Raw genomic sequence first — 20,303 nt, 5'->3', positions numbered from 1 at the left:
ATCCATAATTAATGACCTGCCCCTAAAGAGAGCTTTGCTTCCTCTTTTCCAAAGCTCCACCACATGCAGTAGCCCCGAGTGTGCACAGAAGCAAGCAGGCCTTGTCCTCATGCCTTTTCATGCTGAAGATCAGCTCGGGCAAGCCACTTGTTCATCTACACAAGCTTTGGGGAAACTGAGTCTTGGGGACACTGGGGCCAGGAGCCACTACATCAAAAGTCCACATTATCTAAGCTGCAAAAGGCACTGATTTTCTTCCAGGGAGCCAGGGGATACCAAGGGGAATAGCTTGCAATAGGCCAAGTTCATGGTCAGAGGGCAAGACCAGGAAGCTGTGTCTGCAAAGGCGCAAAGGAGGAGGAGGAACAAGGTGCTAGGAGGTCATGGCTCTTCCATCAGGCTCTGGTCCAGAGATCGGAGCCCGAGGGGAATGGAAGCCACTGGAGAGCCCCACCGCATCAGGTCTGCACACATGCAGTCTCCTGCGAGACAGCTCAGGAGGGGCTGTAGAGCTCACGTTCACTCCCACTTCACAGTTGACCAAAAACTGAGTCTTGAGGAGTCACAGAGATGAGCACAGGCTTGAGACAGACGAACAGAAGCTTCTTCCCAGCTGAGTACCTGGGGGATATTCTGCAGTACCCTCAGCCTCAGTTTCCCCATCTGCAAAATGGGCACAGCCATGCCTACCTTTCAGGATTGTGGTAAGGACCAGAAATGATTCATGTGCCTAACCGGACACACAGCAGACGCTTGATAAGTACTTGCGCTGAGTGAATGGTTGAAGGCATGAGCAGGCTGAGGGAGTGAAGCCACCGGCGGTGACAGGTCAGCCCAGGATGTGGGCAGGTGGTGCTCCCCCTTCTGGCTGACCGCCTCCTCGTTCGGGGACTTTGGGGCCTCTTCCATGTCTCTCTGTGTGGCCCTTGCTAGGGGCCCGTGCAGGACTTTTTGGTCCTCCTTGGCACTGGGACTCACATTCCAAACATTCTGCTCACCCAGCACATCCAAGCCTGGAGCTGCCTGGAGCTGAGCAAAGCCTGCGGGAGCATCTGCATGGCCTCCTCGAAGTTAGGGTAAGGGCGGGAGGCTCTGGGGGTGGGGGCAGCGACACCTCGTCCGAGGTCCCACTGCCCTTCTCACATCATCACCACAGCCGCCACATTGGCACATGGAGAAACAGAGACACAGGCTCTGGGTCATCTCAGTCAGATCCCAGTTCTGTGGGGACACCTCCAAGCCAGCGTCCAGGGCTGTCTCTGGCAGCCCAGTCCCAGCCCAATCTGGCACACTAGAGCAGCACAGGAGCTGTGGATGTCGGGACAGCCTGGAGGGCCTTGGGGGGCAGCACAGGCGGCCCCGGCTCCTAGGCTGTGCTCCCGCAGCCCAGTCCAAGAGCTGTGCTGACTGGGGAGGCACACAATTCCCCAGAGCCGGGTTCTCCCCCGGGCTGTCGCTCATGTGTGCCCAGGGCCACAGCTGGGCCTGCCTGTTCCTAAGACAGCCGGGGCCTGGCACAGTGCAGGGAGTACGGCCTAGGAAAGCTTGGCGGAGTCCCAGGGCTGTCACTGACATGCTGCCTGCCCTTGCCTGTGGCTTGGCCTCTCTGTGCCTTGGTTTCCCATCTGTATAGTGAGGTGGAGGACAGCCAGGCCATGGTCCCTTCCAGCCCTAACAGCTGTGGTTTGGTGCGGGGCGGGGGGGGGGGGGACCCCTCTGCTCCTTTCCCTTCTTTGCTTTTGCATCTTTTTCTGTGGCATCCGTTTATCTCCAGCTCTCGGAGTCTCTCTCTCTCTCTCTCTCTCTCTCTCTCTCTCTCTCTCTCTCTTCTTTGTGCTTCAACTTCCCCTCTGTAGATTTCTGCCTGCCTCTCTCTTCCACTTCTGTGTCTGCCCATCTACCTCGGGGGCTCTCTCCTGAATCACGCCTCCCTCCCCCTAGATCTGCCTTTCTCTGGCTAGTTTTCTGTGCCTCAGGTCCTCTCTCTCTCTCTCTCTCTCTCTCTCTCTCTCTCTCTCTCTCTCTCTCTCTCTCTCTCTCCTCCCTCCCTCTCTCCCTGTCTCTCCCTCCACTTCTCTCCCCCTGTCTATCCCTCCCTCCCTCTCTCTCCGTCTCTTTCTCCTTCCCTCCCTCTCCTTCCCCCCCCCCCCCACCTCCGCTGTCCTGCCTGGGTTCTCCCGCTCGCCGCCCCGCCCTCACTCCCTCGGCCGGCCGTCTCCCCAGTCCTTATTTGGCTGGGCGGGAGGGCTGGCGGGAGGAGGCAGCCTGCGGGCGCGGGGCGGGGGCGGGCGCGGGGCCGGCGGAGGAGGGCGGTGGGTGGTGCTGAAGGGACAGCTCCGCGGCGGCAGCGGCGGCTGCGGCGGCCGCGGGCGCGGAGCGGGTGCCGGGCGCCGGGAGCGGAGCGCAGCCATGCCCCAGGCCGCCTGCGGGGCAGCAGCAGCGGCGGCCGGGGCGCGGGCCGGGGGCGCCGGGGGGCCGGCGGCGGCCCGGGCGCGACGATGAAGCGGCAGAACGTGCGCACGCTGGCGCTCATCGTGTGCACCTTCACCTACCTGCTGGTGGGCGCCGCGGTCTTCGACGCGCTGGAGTCCGAGCCCGAGATGGTGGAGCGGCGGCGGCTGGAGCGGCGGCAGCAGGAGCTGCGGGCGCGCTACAACCTCAGCCTGGGCGGCTACGAGGAGCTCGAGCGCGTCGTGCTGCGCCTCAAGCCGCACAAGGCCGGCGTGCAGTGGCGCTTCGCCGGCTCCTTCTACTTCGCCATCACCGTCATCACTACCATCGGTAACTACTCGCTGGGCGGGGGCGGGGGGCGCGGACCCCTGCTGGGCGCCGAGGGGGGCTAGGATCCCCGGAGAGGGGCTGGGCGCCCATCCCCGCGCCCTTAGGATCCGGGGCTCAGCCCGGCGGGTCTTCTCCGCGGGCTGGAGATCTGAGGAGGAGGCGGCGATGCCTGGCTCGGGACCGGCCCCTCCGGCCGGGCCAGCCCTAACTTGGCCCTGCCAGGCGGCTCGAGGTCCCCAGGGGACTCCGGAGTGTGTGAGACCGGCAGGCCCGGCCGACCGAGGCTCGGGGAGGAGGGGTGTGGCCGCGCCGGCCCTGGAGCCTGGCGCTGGGCGTGAGCGGCGGGGCGCGCGCCTCTGCTCCGCGTCCCTCGGCGTGGGCTCCGCACCCTGGCGCGTCCACACCTGCGGGCCCCAGGGAGGCAGGAGGACGCCCTACGCGGCTCTCCGCGGCGCTCTGGGTGCTGGGAACACCCTCTATCCCCAGCCGTGAGAGCTGCTCGGGGTGTGTGTGCTGTGTGTCTCTGCCTGTGCGTGTTGCCCGGGTTGTGTGTGCGCGTGTGCCCAGGTCCGGGAGGACTTTAGTCACCAGCAGGCAGTGCCTGTAATTTCTGAGAGCAGCTGAGCTGGTGCCGGAAGCCAGATCCAGCCTTGCCAGCCTTCTCCCTTGTCTGCAAAACAGTCACCTCACAGGAATGGCCCTGGTTCTCTGTTCCAAACCAAGGCAGATCACCGTGCAAGAGGCCACATACTCACCCAGATCCTATGACAACATAGCCACAGGCACAGCGCACAAATGGGTGTCCCACAAGGGGGTCCCCAGCCAGACTCTTGAGGGTGCCACCCAGCATGTCTAGAGATGAGTAGACACTGCACCTGCTCCAAAGACCCCACGCTCCCCTCCCAGGTCCATTACTGTGTCGCTTTGTGACCTTGGGCAGGTCCCTTCCCCTGCCTGGGTCTCAGACAGGGGAGGTTGGCCAACATGGTCTCAAGGGCACCTCCCAGCCCTGACGTGCTTGGATTCCGAGATTGGAAACCCACCTTCCCCCAAAGCCCTTTGGGACGCCTCCAGGAGCTCTGTCCGCCCTCTTTCCCGTTCCTTCTCCCCTTCCTGTCTTGGCTGAGCTGCCAGGGGCTCCTTGCCATTTGGCATGGCCCATGACAAGATGGCAGTGTTTTCCTGGGAGTCAACAGGCATCAAGAGGGTAAAAGGCAGGACTGGACACTGTCCCTGTAGTCTGTCCACCGCAGGGCTCTGTTCCAAGGCTCCGCTGCTCTCTGGGGAACACGGGAAGCTATGCTGTGTGGTGTCTGGATCACCTCTTGGAAGAGAGAGGGAAGGGGCCTTGCAGTGGGGATGGGGCACCTCTGGGTCCTGCTGACCCTGAGAGTTAGGGGAGGATGCTCAGACCCAGGTCTTCCCAGAGAGGTAGCTGCTTCCTTGAGAAGGACCAGGCCCCATTTGTCCCTGGGTCTTCTCCCGTCTGGCACCCCACTGCCACCGGCCAAGGTTTCGGTAGCTGCCCAACTGTTTGGAGAATCAGAGCGAGCATCGGTATACCTTCCATCTCCCTCTCGCTTCTTGCCCTTTCCTTCTCCATCCCATTGTCCCCAGCTCCATAGTAACCTCTTCAGCACCTGCCTCATTCCCCCCAGCAAGGCCGGCTTCCCTGACAATGCTGCTGGAAAGACTCTCCCAAAGCACGGGTCCCACCAGACCGGTCCTCTTCTCAGAAGCCCCCAGTGGCTCCTGGTTGCCTGTGGAATCTGGTCCACACACATCCCAGATTGTAAGCACCTGCCTCCCTGGCTCCAAGCTCTGTCTCTTGACTTCAGTTCTCTGTTCTTCCTCACACGCCCTCTCTTCTGCAGCCAGACTGTCCCCTGAGCGCACCTCACATGTGCCTGTCGGGCGCACCTTGTCCTCGGTCTGCTATTTATCTCATTCAAACTAACCTTCTAGGTGCCTGGCAAACCCTCCCTCGGCTCAGAACATCCTAGGCCACTGCTCCAGGCAGTTGTAGAAGCCTCGGTGTCAGGACAACCTGGGTGGAACAGTTCAAGCACTTTTGAATGATTATTTACATTAGCAGGGGTGTGTTCTGTCTCTTTAATCACCCGATAATTAACCTCCATGTGGGCAGGGCCCCGGGGCTGCCTTCTTTGGCGCAGTACCCACTGGCTGGCCATGAGCACTCAGAGAATGCTACCGATGGGTTGAAGGGGGCCAGAAATGCGAGGGCATTGCCCTTTCCCTCCACCCCTGCTGTTTCCTGAAGTGCTGGGGTTCCCAGCAAACGTGATGCTAAGAGCTGGGGCTGGAGGCAGCAGAGCACCCTTCTGGTAGCTACTCCTTCTCAAAGCGCAGAGCAGAAGGAAAACCAGCAGCAGCTCACCCCTTGTTGGGGGGGGAAGGTTTGCACCTGGCTGGCACTGCCCATGCCCTGGGAGTCAACAGGCATCAAGAGGGTAAAAGGCAGGACTGGACACCCAACCAGCCCTGGCCTTTCGTCACCTCCCAGTCCAGCCATACCACCTAGCTGGAAGCTGTCCACAAGGGCTCTGCTCTAAGAAAAATTGGTCAGGGCTGTGATCAGATGGTTGGAAGGGGCCTTGTGTTCCACTGATGTTATGTTGATCCTGACCCCAAAGCCAACAGCCACAGCTCCTGCCCACTTGACCCCTTTGGGAGCCTCCTTCTGAGACCCTGGAGTCCTGTTGGGATGGAATAATGACCGAACGTCCCGTTGGTTCAGCAGCTAGTGAATGGCCCCCGTGCTCTCATCCCCAGTCCCAAGTCTCAGGGAAGCTGCCAGGCAGGCAATGTTAGCGCCGTTATCCAGATGAAGGTGGGGAGGCTTGGGGCGGGGCCAGAGACTCCCCCAGCATCTCCCAGCTGGGAGGCAGCAGGGTCAGAGCGGAGAGCTGGGTCCTCTGACTCCAAGCCCCGGGGCTCGCTCCCTGCTGGTCTCTTGGCCGCTTCCTTTGCTTCCATATGTCGTTAAGTCCAGGCTCAGCCGGGCCTGGCAGAGCCGAGATGTGCTGGGGATGCCAGCTTGCGGGGTGCACACGGGCAGCCCTGATTGGTTGAAGGTCAGGGGGTCGGACTTAGTCATTCACCTGTTAGTCACGGTCTCCTCTCCGCTGGCTGTGCGGCTTCCTCCAGCCCTGTCCCTGGCTTCCCTTTGTTGTGCACCAAGTCCCCAAACACAAACTCTTTCTCGGGGAAACCTAACCCCTCTAGCTGTTGAGTCACCAGACTCCTCCAGGGCCCGGGGCCCCACCTATTCATAGCTCAGGGGCTGTCGAGCGGGAGGGGCTTGGAGATGAGCTGGCACAACCTCCTCCTCTCACGGAGACCGGAGCCACACGGTTGGACGGCAGCAAAACCTCACCACCACCCCCTTCTTCCAGGTGCCTCCTTATTTATCATTTTTATTAACAGCAGCAGCAACAGTGATAATGGCAGCAGGTACAATCTATTGTCTACTCTTTTTAAGATTTATTTATTTATTTGAAAGGTGGAAGCAGAGAGAGAGAGAGAGAGAGAGAGAGAGAGAGAGAGAGAGAAACACTTCCCAAGTGGCCATTCAACGGCCAGAGCTGGGCTGGGCCAAAGCCAGGAGCCTGAAACTCCATCTTCTGCTGCTTTTGAATTAGCAGGGGGCTGGGTATGAAGTGGAGCAGCCGGGACTCAAGTCAGCACCCATAGAGGATGCTGGAATCACAGCAGGGTTAAGCCCACCGGCCCCTACCGTCTACTCCTTGGCAGGCTGCATCATTGCCCCTCGTTTGCTGCCCTGACCACCCTTCAGGAGGGGCCTCCTTACCCCGGTTCCTCAGCGGACAGACCTGGGCTCTGAGGTGAAGTCTCTCACCTAGCGGGTGTGGTACCTGCCCCCACCCTGCACTCCTCGCCAGTTCTTCCTCCACTGCAAGACTCCAGCCCAGGGCTCGGCTTGCACCTCAGGGCACCAAGGAGCCAAGGCTTTGCCCTGGCAAAGCCTCCCCTCCCGCAAAGGAGGGGACCCCTGGCTCCCACCCGTGACAGCCACCTGCCGCTCTCCTGGCCTGTCCAGACCACGTGCTCCCCGGGCCAGCCGCAGGCTTCAGCTGCCGGTTCCTCTCCCATGGCAGGTGCAGGTCCTGTGAGTCCTGCGGCTCTGAGGCAACAGGAGAGCTGCCGCAGCCGGGGCAGGGGGCCCCCTGTTCTGCTCTTCCCTCGCCAGCTGCCCTGCCCCCGCCGAGCACAGCCTGCAGGGCTCCCTCCCCACGCGGCATGGAAACCCTTAGACTAGGGGTCCAAGCTGTCACTTTGCCATCTTTTCAAGAAGGGGGAGGTGCACCCCCAAAATCCCAGAGCCCTCAAATAAAAAAGTGACAGGTGACATCAATCGTCATCCGATGCCCAGAGAGATGAGGAGCTTACACAGGGTCACACAGCAAGGGGCGCACACGGCCGCGGCAGAAGCCAGGCCTCTGGCCCCCCGCACTGGCATTCCCTGCACCACGCCAGCCTGCTCCCCCCCCCCCCCCACCGTGCACTGAGACCTCTGGCAGCTTCTCACTCTGCTGGTCCGAGTCTCCTCCGGCTGTCTCCTGGGAAGGTTAACTTGCAGGGTCCCAGCGCCCACCCTCAGCCAGCAATGCCTCCCTCCCCAGTCCCCAGTGGCAAGCCCCTCAGCACCGACCCCACAGCCTTTCCTCAAGGGTGGTGTAGGATGCGGGCACTGACACGCACGTCAGAGCCCACTGGTCACACCCCGCACCCTGCTGACACCCGCCCTGTGACCTTGAACGAGTTAGGGCGCCTCCATGAGCTTGCGTTGTCATCTACAAAATGGGGAGAGTAGTATCTGCTCCCTCCCACCCAGGGTTAAATGGGACCATGATGCCAAAAGGGGCTTGCAGTCGTAACCCTGTACGTGTTGCTCTCGCGTGCTGGAAGGGAGCTGCTGTGTCCCCAAGCATTGCTGTGACCACAGTGAGCCCAGCTCCTGTCCAGGAAGTGGAGGCAGTAACTTCCAAGACCACCCCTCGGGCGCCTCCTCTGCTGAGTGGGTGTGGCCCGCCCAAAGTCCTCCTCACTGCATCCTCCCGCCTTCATGTCCAGGTCCCAGGCAGCACCGGCGGGGGCCAGGGCCGGAGGCCCGGAGGGAGTGGGAGCCAGAACAGGACAGAAATAGAAGACACACGCCTGGCCGCAGGGGGACAGGACAAACACAATAAGTATTTCCAAAGAAAACATAAACAATCACAGATGCATGTAGCGCAAATCACCACTAAAAACAGCTTTCAGCTGGCAGCGCAAACGGTGAGCCTGTGAGTGGATTTTGTAATTCTACAAAATGTAAAAACATTTCCCTGCAACCAGGCAGCAGCCAGGGACCAGGCCGAGCTCGAACGGAGACCGATCTCAGCTGTCGCCCAGGCGGGGCGCTCTCGGCCATCAGCCTGTCCTCGCTGCCCTGGGGGCCAGCGCCGTCACCCGGAAGTCAAGGGAAGGGAAACTCAGCAGGGCTGGGAGTCAGCCCAGGACATCCACGCAGGTGTGGAGGGTGCGTGTTCCCATAGAGCCCCGCATTTCTTTCTGTGCCGATGCAGCAAATGGTGCAGGGTGTAGGTAGCAGGGTGTCCGTAGGGCGCTCCGCTGAGGCCGGACTTCAGGGTCTCACGCACAGAATGATGGGTGGAGCATGGGGCCCAGGAGGAACTGTAGCCCCCGTCCTTGTGTTTTCCGTGTGGGCGCTTCAATGGCTGATGGCTGCAGCGGCTGAGCCCTGTTCCCTGCGCTCCCTCCCTCCACCCCCCGCCTCCCTCACTATCCTCTGGTCCTCCGAGAGCCCCGTGATGGACGCCTCTTATGGCAGCACAGAGAGTGGTCAACTGCCCAGCTCCTGTGGCCACCTCCTGGTCCCTGCCCGCTCCCTTGCTGTGCAGAAACGCCCAGCTCCTGCGGCCCCCAGATGGCTCCCGGGGACCTGTCTTTCACCTGGAGATGCCCCACCCCAAGCTACTGCCCCAACTCACACCTCCACTTTGCCACGTGCTAGAGCTGTGGCCGGAGGCAGGAGAGGTCCCTGAGAGAAAGATGGCCTCTGGGTGGCTGGGACCCTGAGGCCCCTGCCAGGCTGGGGTTTCCCTCCCACCCTCACCCTTCACAAAGGCTGGTTCCCCTTTGGGGAGGGGGCACGTGGGGGTCGGGGGAGTCTGTCCTTGTGCTGGGGCTGGGCTCTTTGTCTGCCTGAGTGGCGCACTCTCCACCCCACCTCTCAGCCCTGTGGCCCTGGCAGAGGCAGAGAGTGGTCACCTCCCCACCCACACAGAGGAAGCGTTCCAGGAGCGGAAGCTGACGAAGCCTGCTCGGTAGCATGGAATTCTCCAAAGGAAAGCGTCTCAGTCTGCGATGTGATCGCATTTGCATACAAATTCTGACTCCTAGGTCTGGGGCCGGGCCTGGGAATCTGCATCCCCACACAAGCCCCCACCCATAGCCCTAGGGACGCTGAGGCTGTTGATGCTGCACATCAGGTGGCAAGCATTTCAAAGAACCTGGAGTAGCCAAGAGATGTGCGGCAAAGACCACTCGGCGCCGGGCACAGCCTCAGAGATGTGGTGGTGGAGACATCAGAGCTGCGCACCCTTCGCGGAGGCTGCCTTGCCCTGGGAGCTGTGGAGCCGGCAGTGGGGTGGGGGAAAGGAGAGGGGCAGGGATGGGCTGGCCCCTGGGGAAGCTGGTGAGCAGGAGGCCACTGGTCCTCAGACGCTGTCCTCCCCCCCCACACACCCCACCTCCCCGTCTGCCAGCAAAGCTCCTCCATCTGTGGAGAACGGGTGCCCGGAGCGGGGCCCCGGGCCCCTGCCTGGCTCAGTGGCCTCGGGCTGCCCTAACTGCACGAGTGACCGCAAAGGGCGGCTTAGGCAGCACGCATTTCTTCCCCATGGTCCTCAAGGCTAAGAAGACCAGATCAGGGTGCAGCAGCCCAGGGCCCGGTGGGGACTCCCTGGTTTCCAGGGCGCCATCTTCCTGCTGTGGCCTCGGAGAGTGGGCAGGGACAGGGGAACGAGCTCCTGTCTCCTCTTCCCGAGGGCACTGATCCCATTCCGAGCACTCCGCACGGGGACCTAGTTCCACTCCAGCCTGTGAATCTTGGGGACCCCCCGTCATGCAGTCCCCAGCACTGCCCGGGGGCCCAAGGGCAGGAGTTTCCAGCTCCCACTAGAAGCAACAGCTCAGGCTCATTTCTTCTCTCAGAACGAGAGCGTGGCTTCCCACGGGCAAGGATGCAGACAGCACAGGCCCCTGTGGGGCCCCATGGCTGCCAGAAAGACTCTCCCGTGACAGCTGGCAGTGGGGGCGCAGGGAGCAGCAGGGGCCTGTTTTCCTTTGGACCCGTCAGGCCGTGTGTGTTTGCAAATGTTAAGAGGAAGACAGTCAGGGTGAGAAGCCGCGTGTCAAAGGCGGGACACTTGGCGAGCACAGAGAGCCCGAACGCCATAGCAGAGGTCCACTGGGCTACTGGGAGGTGAGAGGACAGCCTTGTTCTCAGCCCGCACGGTTGAGCCAATAGGATCCACGGAAAGATTCAGTCCAATAGAAGGCAGAATTGTTCTAGTTGACACCGACCAAAGATGTACCGTGCTGGCTCAGAAGGTGGTGAGCTCCCCGTCACAGGAGGCATACAAGCAGACACTGGACAGGCATGCTGCAGAAGCCACCTGTAGCAATCTGGGTTCAACTAGAGAAGCAAAACCAGGAGGAGACCTGTATCAGGAAATACATCACAGGGAACTGGCTGATAGGATGGCACAGGCTGGGGCGGCAAATCTGGAATCCACAGGGCTGGCCGTCAGGCAGGGCAGCCTGGAGCTCCCTCCGCGGCCTGGCAGAGCCGCTGCCTGCAGACAGAATTTCTCCAGCTCGGCTCTGAAGGTGGCTCCACTGATTGAACCAAGCTCAGCCAGGTTCCCTAGGACGATCCCAGTCGAATGTCGCAGATTCTCCCAGGCTGTGCTCCCTTACTGACAGCCAACTGATCGTGGACTTTAATCACGATCCCTAGATTAGTGTTTCATTGACTACCTGGGGGTCTGGCCTAGCCAGGTGGACACATCGAAAAGACCCCTGCTCTGACCGGGTAGCCGGCGGCGGTGCAGTGAACGGCTTTTTAGATTCTTCTCAGCTTTAGGGTGCTTTGATTTCTTGATCTTTAAGGAGGCAGCAGTACTCAGTGTGGAACTCAGGAGTGTCCTGGGGTCCCCCCACCCCCTCCTCTGGGACATCTTCCAAAGAGAACTGGGTTTAGCCATTTTTTTAAAAGATTTATTTATTTATTTGAAGGTCAGAGTTTCACAGAGAAGAGAGGCAGAGAGAGCAAGAGAGAGAGGTCTTCCATCTGCTGGTTCACTCCCCAATTGGCAACAATAGCCAGAGCTGAGCCAACCTGGAGCCAGGAGCCAGGAGCTTCTTCTGGGTCTCCCATGTGGGTGCAGGGGCTCAAGGACTTGGGCAATCTTCTACTGCTTTCCCAGGCCATAACAGAGAGCTGGATGGGAAGTGGAGCAGCTGGGACTTGAACTGGCGCCCATATGGGATACCGGCACTGCAGGTGGGGGCTTTACCTGCTGCGCCTTCGTTTCAGTTCAGTTTACCAAAAATCACAGAGCTGTCTGGATCGCCCGTGGGCCAGGCACTGCCCGAGGCACCAGGAGAACGGGAAATGGAGCCCGGGCCCTTCCCAAGCAGCCGTGGGTCTGGTGCTCCTGAGAAGCGTTGGCTGAGTGGTATCCATGCCAAGTCCAAGGGCGCTGGGCAGGTAGCACTTGAGGCAGGCTGCAGGGGTGAGTGAGGACTTCAGGAGGCGGTAGTTGGCCAAAAGAGCTTCCGGGGCAAGGGTCAGCACGGCAGGCTGAGGGGCGTGAGTGTGCTGGAGAAGAGGTGGCCGGGAGCAGACCCTAGAGGGGTCTGGACTATTCAGGGTGGCCTTGAGTTGATGAGCACGGGAGGAGGGAAGTGACAGACCCAGCCTCTCCGGATCCTGACCAGGGGGTGTCCCCAGCCCCGGTTGAGCCAGTGGGTGCCTGGTGACCCCAGTTGAACCATGGGTGCCTCGTGACCTGAGCTGACGCCAAGGGCAGTGGCCACCTGAGCCCTGGTTGCCTCAGTTCACCCTTACCCTGGTCACCCGGAGCCCACAGCTGGTCCCCAGAGAGTGGTTCCACTCCCTCCCCTGCCCATTTCCGTCTTGGGGCCAAAGGTCCCTGCCGGAGTTCGATGTAGCAGCAAAGCCTTCTGGGGGTGCACAGGAGCCCCTGGGGAGGTGCAGAGCTGTGGGAGGTGACTTGTCCTCAACCAACACAGGGTGGGGGCAGGGATGTGATGTTTCCTGCGGGGGCAGCCTCCCGCTTCTGCTCTCACCCCCACACCCACCCCGGTGCACATTCAGGATCACGAGTGGCCCGTTTGCCTGATCTCCACTCGAGGCTCCAGAGCTCAGTGGGAACGCGGTGACCCTCTTCAGGAACATTCTCTCCTGACCCCGGTTCTGACTCAGAAATAACCATCTCAGGGCCATCTCGGGGGGCTTCTCAGGGCCGACCCTCCCCTCCAGAACAGGCCTAGCCCTGCCCAGGCAAGTGAGCTCCCTGGGACCTGGGCCCACAGAGTGCAGGTGGATCAGTGGGACAAGTGGCTCTGCCACGGTTGTTCCTTGCAGATCTGAGACCCGGTGTGAAGCTGCCACTCCTTCCAGGGCCTCCCTCAGCTCCCACGGTCTTAAACCAAGGCTGCCATCCACTGGGAGGTGACTCTGGACTGAGCTCTTGGTATGCATTTCCTCATTCAGCCCTTGTACTCTGGGCGAGAGGTGAGGTGCTATAATAATTCCATTCTACAGACGAGCACCCTGAGGCCCCAGGGGATCAGGGACTGTGCCCAAAGTCATCTGGTATCTCTTCTGACCCTCACATTGACCCCAAGGTGTAGGTGTTGTCATTATTCCTACTGCGCCAAAGAAGGAAGTGAACTTGGACAATGAGGTCACTTCCTGCAACCCAGAGCAAGGGTGGGGGCTAGAGTCAAATCCATACCTTCCAGCCTTGAACCCAGCTCCTCTCCCAGCAACCCAACTGCCCTCACCCTTGAACATGGCTGAAGCTGGGTCTTCCCCACAGTGCGGATGATAGGGGCACGGCAGAAAGGGCAGTGTTGGCCATAAGGAGGGGACGGTGGTTGTCTTGGGATTGGCCTTGGTTCCACGCATTTGCCAGCACCATCCCACTGCACAGGGTGGGAACCTGAGCTAGAAATGGGAACTGTCCAGCTCTCTGCTGTGGCCCGGGAAGGCAGTGGAGGATGGCCCAGGTCCTTGGGTCCTGCACCCGCATGGGAGACCAGGAGAAGCACCTGGCTCCTGGCTTCAGATCAGTGCAGTGCGCCGGCCGCAGCGGCCATTGGAGGGTGAACCAACGGCAAAGGAAGACCTTTCTCTCTCTCTCTCTCTCTCTCTCTCTCTCACTGTCCACTCTGCCTGTCAAAAAAAAAAAAAAAAAAAAAAAAAAGAAAGAAAGAAAGAAAAAAAGAAAAAGAAAAAGAAATGGGAACAGCAGGACAGTTCCTAAGAGGGGCCTTTTGGGGGTGACTTGGGCGACTCACCTGCTCCCCAGTGGTGGCCCTGCTGTGCTGGCCGTCAGAGCAGCAGCAGTTGTGTGGAGTGGGAGAGCAGTGGGTGTTAGGGCCCCGCCTCCAGGAGTTCATTCATGAGGGCTGGGGCAAGCCCAGGAGGCTTTGCGGCTTAGAGACTCCTCAGGTGGTGGGGCTCTGCAGCCAGGTTTGGGCCCCACAGAGGAGAAGAGAGCCTGTTAGGATCAGCAGTCTGCACTGGGGAGCCTGGGCCACTCGCCAGCTGCTAGCATGTTCTTTCTGGGTTTCTTTGGCGTCTCAGAAACACGGAAAGGGAGGCTGGGGAAAACGCTTTTGCTAACCCCCAAGCCAGTGCTCTTGGGGTGAGCCAGGTGGCGGAGAAAGCAGAGGCAGAGAGAAGGCAGCCCCCGGAGAAGGGGGCTGAATGGGCTCAGGCTGCCCCCCCAACGTGGGTCCAGCTCTCAGCCTGCTCTCCCGCACGTCCTCAGGAGGGGCTCAGAGGAGGAGGAGACCCCTTCAACCAGGAACCAACCCGAGGACCTTGGCCAGGCTGAGCCAGCACAGCCTCACTCCAGCCTGGCTCTGGGTCACGGATTTTCCATGGAGGGGGTCAGAGTAAGCCTTCCGGGGGCCCCGGGTCTCTGGCGCGGGAGCCCTTCTTGTCCTTGGTTCACCTCCAGGCAAAGCCAGAGAGAGAGAGAGAGAGAGAGAGAGAGAGAGAGAGGAAACTTAGACCCAGGCCCAGTAGTGGCCTAGTCCTCGGGGCTGCTGTGTCCAGCTTGGTGCCCCCAGTCCTGAGTGCTCATCTTCCTGTTGTCCCCGGCCTGTGGCCGCAGGTCCCCAGGGTCCTTGCTGTGGCTGACGGATGATCTGGCTTAGTGCAGCTGAGCTAAGACACATGGGGTGTCCGGGCCACTCCACTGGTCCTCTGCTCCCACCTGACAGCAGGCCCTGGGCCCGGGCACCCCTGGCCTTATCTGTGAGGGATCGCGCTGGGGGTGCCAAAGCCCCGTAGAGTTCAGAACTTGCCTGCCCGACCTCCCCTGGCCTTCCCCTCCGAGACACACACTGTCCGCAATTCTGCTCCTGTCCCCGCTTCACCCCACGCTGGCCGAGCCCTGGAAGGACTTCCTCTGTGACCATTCCCAAGAATAGAGCTCGTCCAGGACCTCCCAGTCACCCCTTTCTGGAAAGACAGCATTTCTGCCTGTGGCCGAGGTCTGGCTTATCAGCAGAGCGAGTCCAATGCCCCAGCCCCTGGGACGGCCGGAATGCAGGAGCCGCCCAGCCGGAAACGCAGCCTGCTCCCGCGGCAGCTCCCACAGCAGTGCCCAGAGCAGGCTGACCCCAGCTGGCGTCTTCCAACGTGGGGGGGGGGGGGGGCGAAGCTGCAGAGGGAGCCATCTTGGACCTGAGCCATTCTGCCAGGGCCCCAGCAGCTGACACCCTGCTCACGGACCAGCCTGGGCCCCGCTCGCCCTCCCCCAGGGAGGTTAGCGGGGTGTGGTGTCTGAGCGTGTCTATGGGACACGGAGCAGGTGCCTGTTGCCTCTAGTGCCTCTGATCTGTCTGTGGCTGCATCAGAGCGTGTTCAGGGGCTGCCATCGACCCCTGCTACAGGACTAGGGCTCAGGGGGCAGTGAACAGCTTCATGGTGATCCCTGGGGTCCTTCGGGTCCTGTGAGAGCCACTGAGGCAGGGAGACCCTTTTCTCCTCCACGAGAGATGAGCCGCAGGGGCTGGGGGTGAGCCACAGAGCAGCTCACTGACAAGGCCAGGCCTCGGAGCCCCCGACTCGCTCTCACACTCCTCCCTCCACCGGCTCGGTGGTTCTAAGCGTCTCTGTGTGTCAAGCACTGGGCTGGGCCCCAGGGACTTAGCAGGGAAGAAAGGCAGCCACTGCTCTCCCTGGGGGCTACACTTCAGAGGAAGTAGACGGGCAGTAAATTAAATTCTGTGATCACAAATAAGCAGTGCCATCTCAATGGAATGAATGCCTGAAAGACAGGGCAGCGAGGGGAAGCGGCGGGGAGTGGTGGGGAGGAGAGGCGGCAGCCAGGGCCGCAGGGCCAGGACGGGGCCTGCAGTGCAGAGACGGAGGGGGGGCGGGAGATGGGAGACTTCCAGGCAGGGGAGCCGCAAGTGCAGAGTTTCCGGCCCGCGTGAGGAGCGGGGGCAGAGGTGGCGAGAGTCTGGGACATGGGAGGGCTGGTGCCTGCAGGGCCCTTGCTGGTTCTGTCACTCGCGTTAGTCTGCTCAGGCTTCTGCAGCAAAACGGACAAGTTCAAGATCAAGGTGTCTCCCGGGAGGCCCACTTCCTGGAGCAGGGGTGGTGCCTCTGGCTGTGTCTCCAGACAGCGGAAGGGGCGAAGCAGCTCCCTGGAGCCCCTTGGAAAAGGGCACTCATCCCCCCACCGTGAGCGCTCTCCATGCCCCCGAAGCCTCGACCTCCAAACACCATTGCACTAATGATTGGGAATCTTGGGGGGACACATTCAGACCATGGTATCACTGGAGGGTTTTCACAGGACTGTGACTTGCTATGCCTTAAATTTGTACCCGATCGCTCTGGCTGCTCTGTGGAGGCCAGATGGTTATAGCAGAAGCGGGAAAGCGGGGAGACCAGCCAGGCCAAGTTAGTAACTCACAGAGAGAATGGCAGGGAATTGGGCCAGGTGGGGGCCAGGGAGGTGGAGGGGGCCAGTGGAGTGAGGCTGTGTTGGAGAGGTGGAGTGGGCGGGCTTGCAGGTGGTGGATGTGTGTGCCGGGGAGAGGAGGGAGAGACCTGCAGAAATCAGGGGAACAGAATAGTCAAGGAGGTCCCGGGGCTTTGCGCTGAGCAGTGCGTGGACAGTGAAGACTCAGTGCGTGGAAAGGGGAACCTGCCCAGGAGTGGGTTTGGTGAAGGGATCCAAGACTTGTGCAGTAGACATCCAGGTGAAATGCGAGGTGCTCGTTACGCACCCCTGAAGGCGGCTAGACAGACAAGCCTGTGGCGGGGGGCAGAAGTCAAGGCCGGGGTTTAAGCTCAGGAGTCACCGGATAGAAATGATGCCGAGTCATGTGCTGGACAAGAGGGCGCTGGTGTGGAGGACCCTACCCTGACACAGGGGTGCCCAGCAAGGAAGGAGCTGGGAAGGAAGCCGGGGCCAGGAGCAGCTGTAGTCAGTGTACCCGCAGCGGCCAGGGGGTCAAGTCCACCGACCACAGGGAAACCACCTCTGCATCTGGCAACACGGTGGCCATTGGAGGTGTTACCCTGAGCACCGCCCCAGTCAGCAGCTCATGCCAGGAGGGGGGTTGGGGGCATCTTTTGTACTTGTTGGGCCTGCAGGGGGTGGGGGTGGGGCAGAAGGATCAGATTCCAGGGGAAGCAGGGGATGGGACAGCAATACCACAGCTCCTTCTCTCTCTAGGTCTCTTAAAAAAAAAAAAAAGATTTATTTATTTATTTGAAAGAGTTACACAGAGAGAGAAGGAAAGGCAGAGAGAGAGAGAGAGAGAGAGAGAGAGAGAGAGAGGACTTCCATCCACTGGTTCACTCCCCAGTTGGCTGCAATGGCCAGAGCTGTGCCCATCTGAAGCCAGGAGCCAGGAGCTTCTTCCAGGTCTCTCACGCGGGTGCAGGGGCCCAAGGACTCGGGCCATCCTCCACTGCTTTCCCAGGCCACAGCAGAAAGCTGGATTGGAAGTAGAGCAGCTGGGACTCGAACCAGTGCCCATATGGGATGCCAGCACTGCAGGTGGCGGCTTTACCCACTACGCCACAGCACTGGCCCCCTGTTTCTAGGTCTTTCCACGGCCACCTGCAAAGCCCGGGGGGTAGTGTTCCCTATACCGACTCCACACACACAAGGCCCACGGCCAGGGCACCCCGCCAGGAGCCAGAGTCCCAAGCCCCTGCCCTTCCTACAGCAGCTCCCCGACCCTGGGCCACCAGCTCCTGCGCTCTGTTGCCCGCCCCCCACCTCCCGTCCACCCTTGTCCTTTGATCTCATCTCTGTCAGCTCCTAGCACTCTTGGCCTCTGCCTCCTTCCTCTGGGAAAGCTCTGGAAAGCTCTGCTTTTTCTCTTTGATCCCTGCTCCTCCGTCCTCAGCTCTGTCCTTGGCTGGGCCCATGTCCCTCCCTCCCGGTCACCCCAGGATATTCCCACACCTCCTGCCTAAGGTGGGGGGTGCAAGAGTTGCCAAGAGCCCTGGGGCACGTGCTGGCGAGGGTGTGGCCCCGCCCCCCCCAGCTGCCCAGCTCAGTACCAGGGAGGCCCCGGAGGCAGCCGGGAGTGGTGGCCAGGAGGACCCCTGACGGGTTGAGAAGCGCCTCCAACTTCTTTCTTCTCAAGAGAGGGACGTGGAGAAGACGTGATGGACAGGAAGTTGTAAGTGGCAAAAGCAGCCACCTGGCTGCCGCCGCCACCTCGCACACTTGGGAGGAAAGGGAGGGGCTCAGGATCTCAAAGACCCTTCGGGAGCCAGGATGATCCCAGTGGGAAGTCACAAGCAGGGTGCAGAGACGAGGCAGGGTCAAGAGAGCGACCACAGCAGGAGCCCGGAGACCTGAGCTCACTGCCGGGGCTGACCCCTGGGCTGCCCAGCCTGGGTGCTCCCTTCCTGTCCGGCCTGCCCATCCTGGGGCCCAGCGCGCCCACAGCTACCTCCATCCCTGGCCCCTGGGGTTCCGAAGGCCTCTCTGCCCCCAGAGGCAAGATCTGGTACTCAGCTCCCAACAGGCAGCGTGGAGCAAAGGAGACCCAACACCCAGACACCGCCGAGGCCCGGATAGGGGCCGGTAGTAATTAGCTCCTCACACATCCCCGGGGATATTTTTATGCCTCCTTCTTCCCTGGTTTATTTTTAAAGTAACACTGGCACGTGGCTGGCTGGCTGCCCTGTCCAGGTGCCCGTGCCAACGTGGACCGGGAACGGAGTGGAGCAAGCGAGGCCCCTGCCCCAGGGTCCCCCATTGAGAGCCCAAGTTCACCAGCCCCCTCACTGGACGGCTGAAGGTGGGGGGCCCTGCTGCACTGGAAGCCGGGGTCCAGCCTGGAGCTAGCAGGTGGGCCAGGAAGACCTCCAGGAAATCCCCACTTCTCTGCCTGGCCTCGCATGCATGACCACGTGACCTTCCCTGTGTCACCTCACCTGCTCCGAGCTGGGCCCCCTCATTTCTCACTGGGGTGAGCCATGGTGACCTGCCCCTCCTGCTGTCAGGACACTCAGGGTGACCAAGAAAGGAAAGCAGCACACACACATATGGAGAGCTGTGTGGTCAGCTCCCGCGCTGCTCCCTGCTTGCCCAGAGACAGCTGGGGACGGAGCAGGGAAGAGCCCAGCCCTGCACGTACTTGGCTGTGTGACCTTGAGCAAGTACTTGACCTCTCTGTGGCTCGGTTCCTGCATCTTCAAATGGGGATAATAATAGTCAGCCCTGAATAGGGCTGTTTGAGGATTAAACGTGGTATATATATTAGCTTGCTCGGAGCAGTGCCTGGCACGTAGTAAGCGCTGTATAAATGTTAGCCAGTATTGTTTGGAACTGGGGAGGAGGAGGGTGACAGGGGCATTCAATCATTTGAATAAAGTCAAGTGCAGAGAAAGCCAGCTTGCCCAGAGCCGCGTGGGGATGGGGAGAGGGGGTACAACAGCACTCCAGGCAGCAGCTGGAGAGAGCTGGGCCCCGGGAGACCGCCTGGGTCCTGGGGACGCCGCCCAGCCTGCAGCTCTTGGCACCATAAAAAGCAAGTTCTGGACACCAATGCATAACGAGGCGCCCTGTGTAGGCCACGGGAGCCAACAAGTCACTCTGACTAGACCCCGGCCTGGCCAGTGTCACAGCGATGCGGATGGAAGGCTGGGATGGCGGGCGGCTGGCAGAGGTCAGAGGTCAGGCTGGGGCGAGGCGCCGGCCTCCCTGCTCAGGGGAAGGGCAGTGTCCCTGAGGGTGGGAGCAGCTGTGTGCTGCCCTCCCCAAGGACAGGCTGGGAGAAGGCAGAGGTGTGAGTCGCTTCCCCCTGCACAAGGTTGTTTCCAGCAGAGTGTGGGTCCAGCGAAGTGGGTTTCCATGGAGAGTACGGAATCTCAGCTTCTAGCAGGAGTCTGTGTCCATCCTGCCGGAGGGAGAGAGGATGCAGGGGCTGTGGCTTCTTTAAATCCCTAAGGGCCGGGACGTGTGGGAACAACGGGGGACCACCTCCTTCACTGAGGCAGCGACCCCCTAGCTTCCCTGGTCTGTCCACCTGCAGCCCATCTGACCTGGTATTGTCAGCCTTGTGTGATGGGGTCCTGCCAAAAGGCCGCTGTGGGGGACAGGCCAGGTGCTGGTCCGAGTGTGTGTGCGTGCATGAGCCTGCGCACCTGTGTGGGTGTTGGGGGGAGGACCCCACGTCCCCAGGCTGGTTCAGAGGGAGGGGAGGTCCCGACAGCTGTCCCCAGGATGAGGTCCCTGTTCCCTCGAGTCCTTTTTCTCCTGGGCACTGGGCCAAGCACCACCATCTGAGCCCCCGTGCCCTGGGGAGGCTGCTGTGCCTAAGAAAAGCCTCCTGTCACACCTCCTGGCAGCTGCCTCCGAATTCCCTGCAGCCCGGAGCTGGCTGGGCCACTAGCTGTGACCGGGAAGGAGTGCAGGGAGCAGGTGATGAGCCAGCACCACCGGGCCGCGCCACCCCTCGAGGCCGGCTTCGGTGTCTGCTGGGCGGGCAGTGGGCAGAGTGGCCAGTGGGAAGAGGAGATGCCAGGCCCAGAAGAAGGGACAGCCTCCCAGCCGGGGCTGGGGAAACTTTCCCGGGGAAGCAAACGAGCCGCCCTTGGCAGGCAGAAGAGACGAGGGAGGGAACTGCAGACAGCCACCGCCCCAGAGGAGGTGCTCACAGGGGTGCACAGT

The 20,303-nt window shown here is 61.1% G+C and overlaps 1 protein-coding gene across 1 annotated transcript in view; it reads left to right on the top strand.

The window, feature by feature from the left end:
• The first annotated feature begins 2,263 nt into the window (after positions 1-2,263).
• Positions 2,264-20,303, top strand: part of KCNK3 (potassium two pore domain channel subfamily K member 3) — a 34,784-nt gene continuing 16,744 nt past the window's right edge. Inside the window, exon 1 of the mRNA XM_051843127.2 lies at positions 2,264-2,781. Within this exon, the coding sequence (XP_051699087.1) occupies positions 2,499-2,781 (283 nt within the window). The 5' untranslated portion in view covers positions 2,264-2,498. The remainder of the gene's footprint in view (positions 2,782-20,303) is intronic.

Source organism: Oryctolagus cuniculus, chromosome 2, assembly GCF_964237555.1.
Source record: "Oryctolagus cuniculus chromosome 2, mOryCun1.1, whole genome shotgun sequence".
In the NCBI taxonomy this organism is placed as follows: domain Eukaryota; kingdom Metazoa; phylum Chordata; class Mammalia; order Lagomorpha; family Leporidae; genus Oryctolagus; species Oryctolagus cuniculus.
The sequence above is the reverse complement of the archived record's forward strand: the minus strand, read 5'-3'. Positions and strand labels throughout refer to the sequence as shown.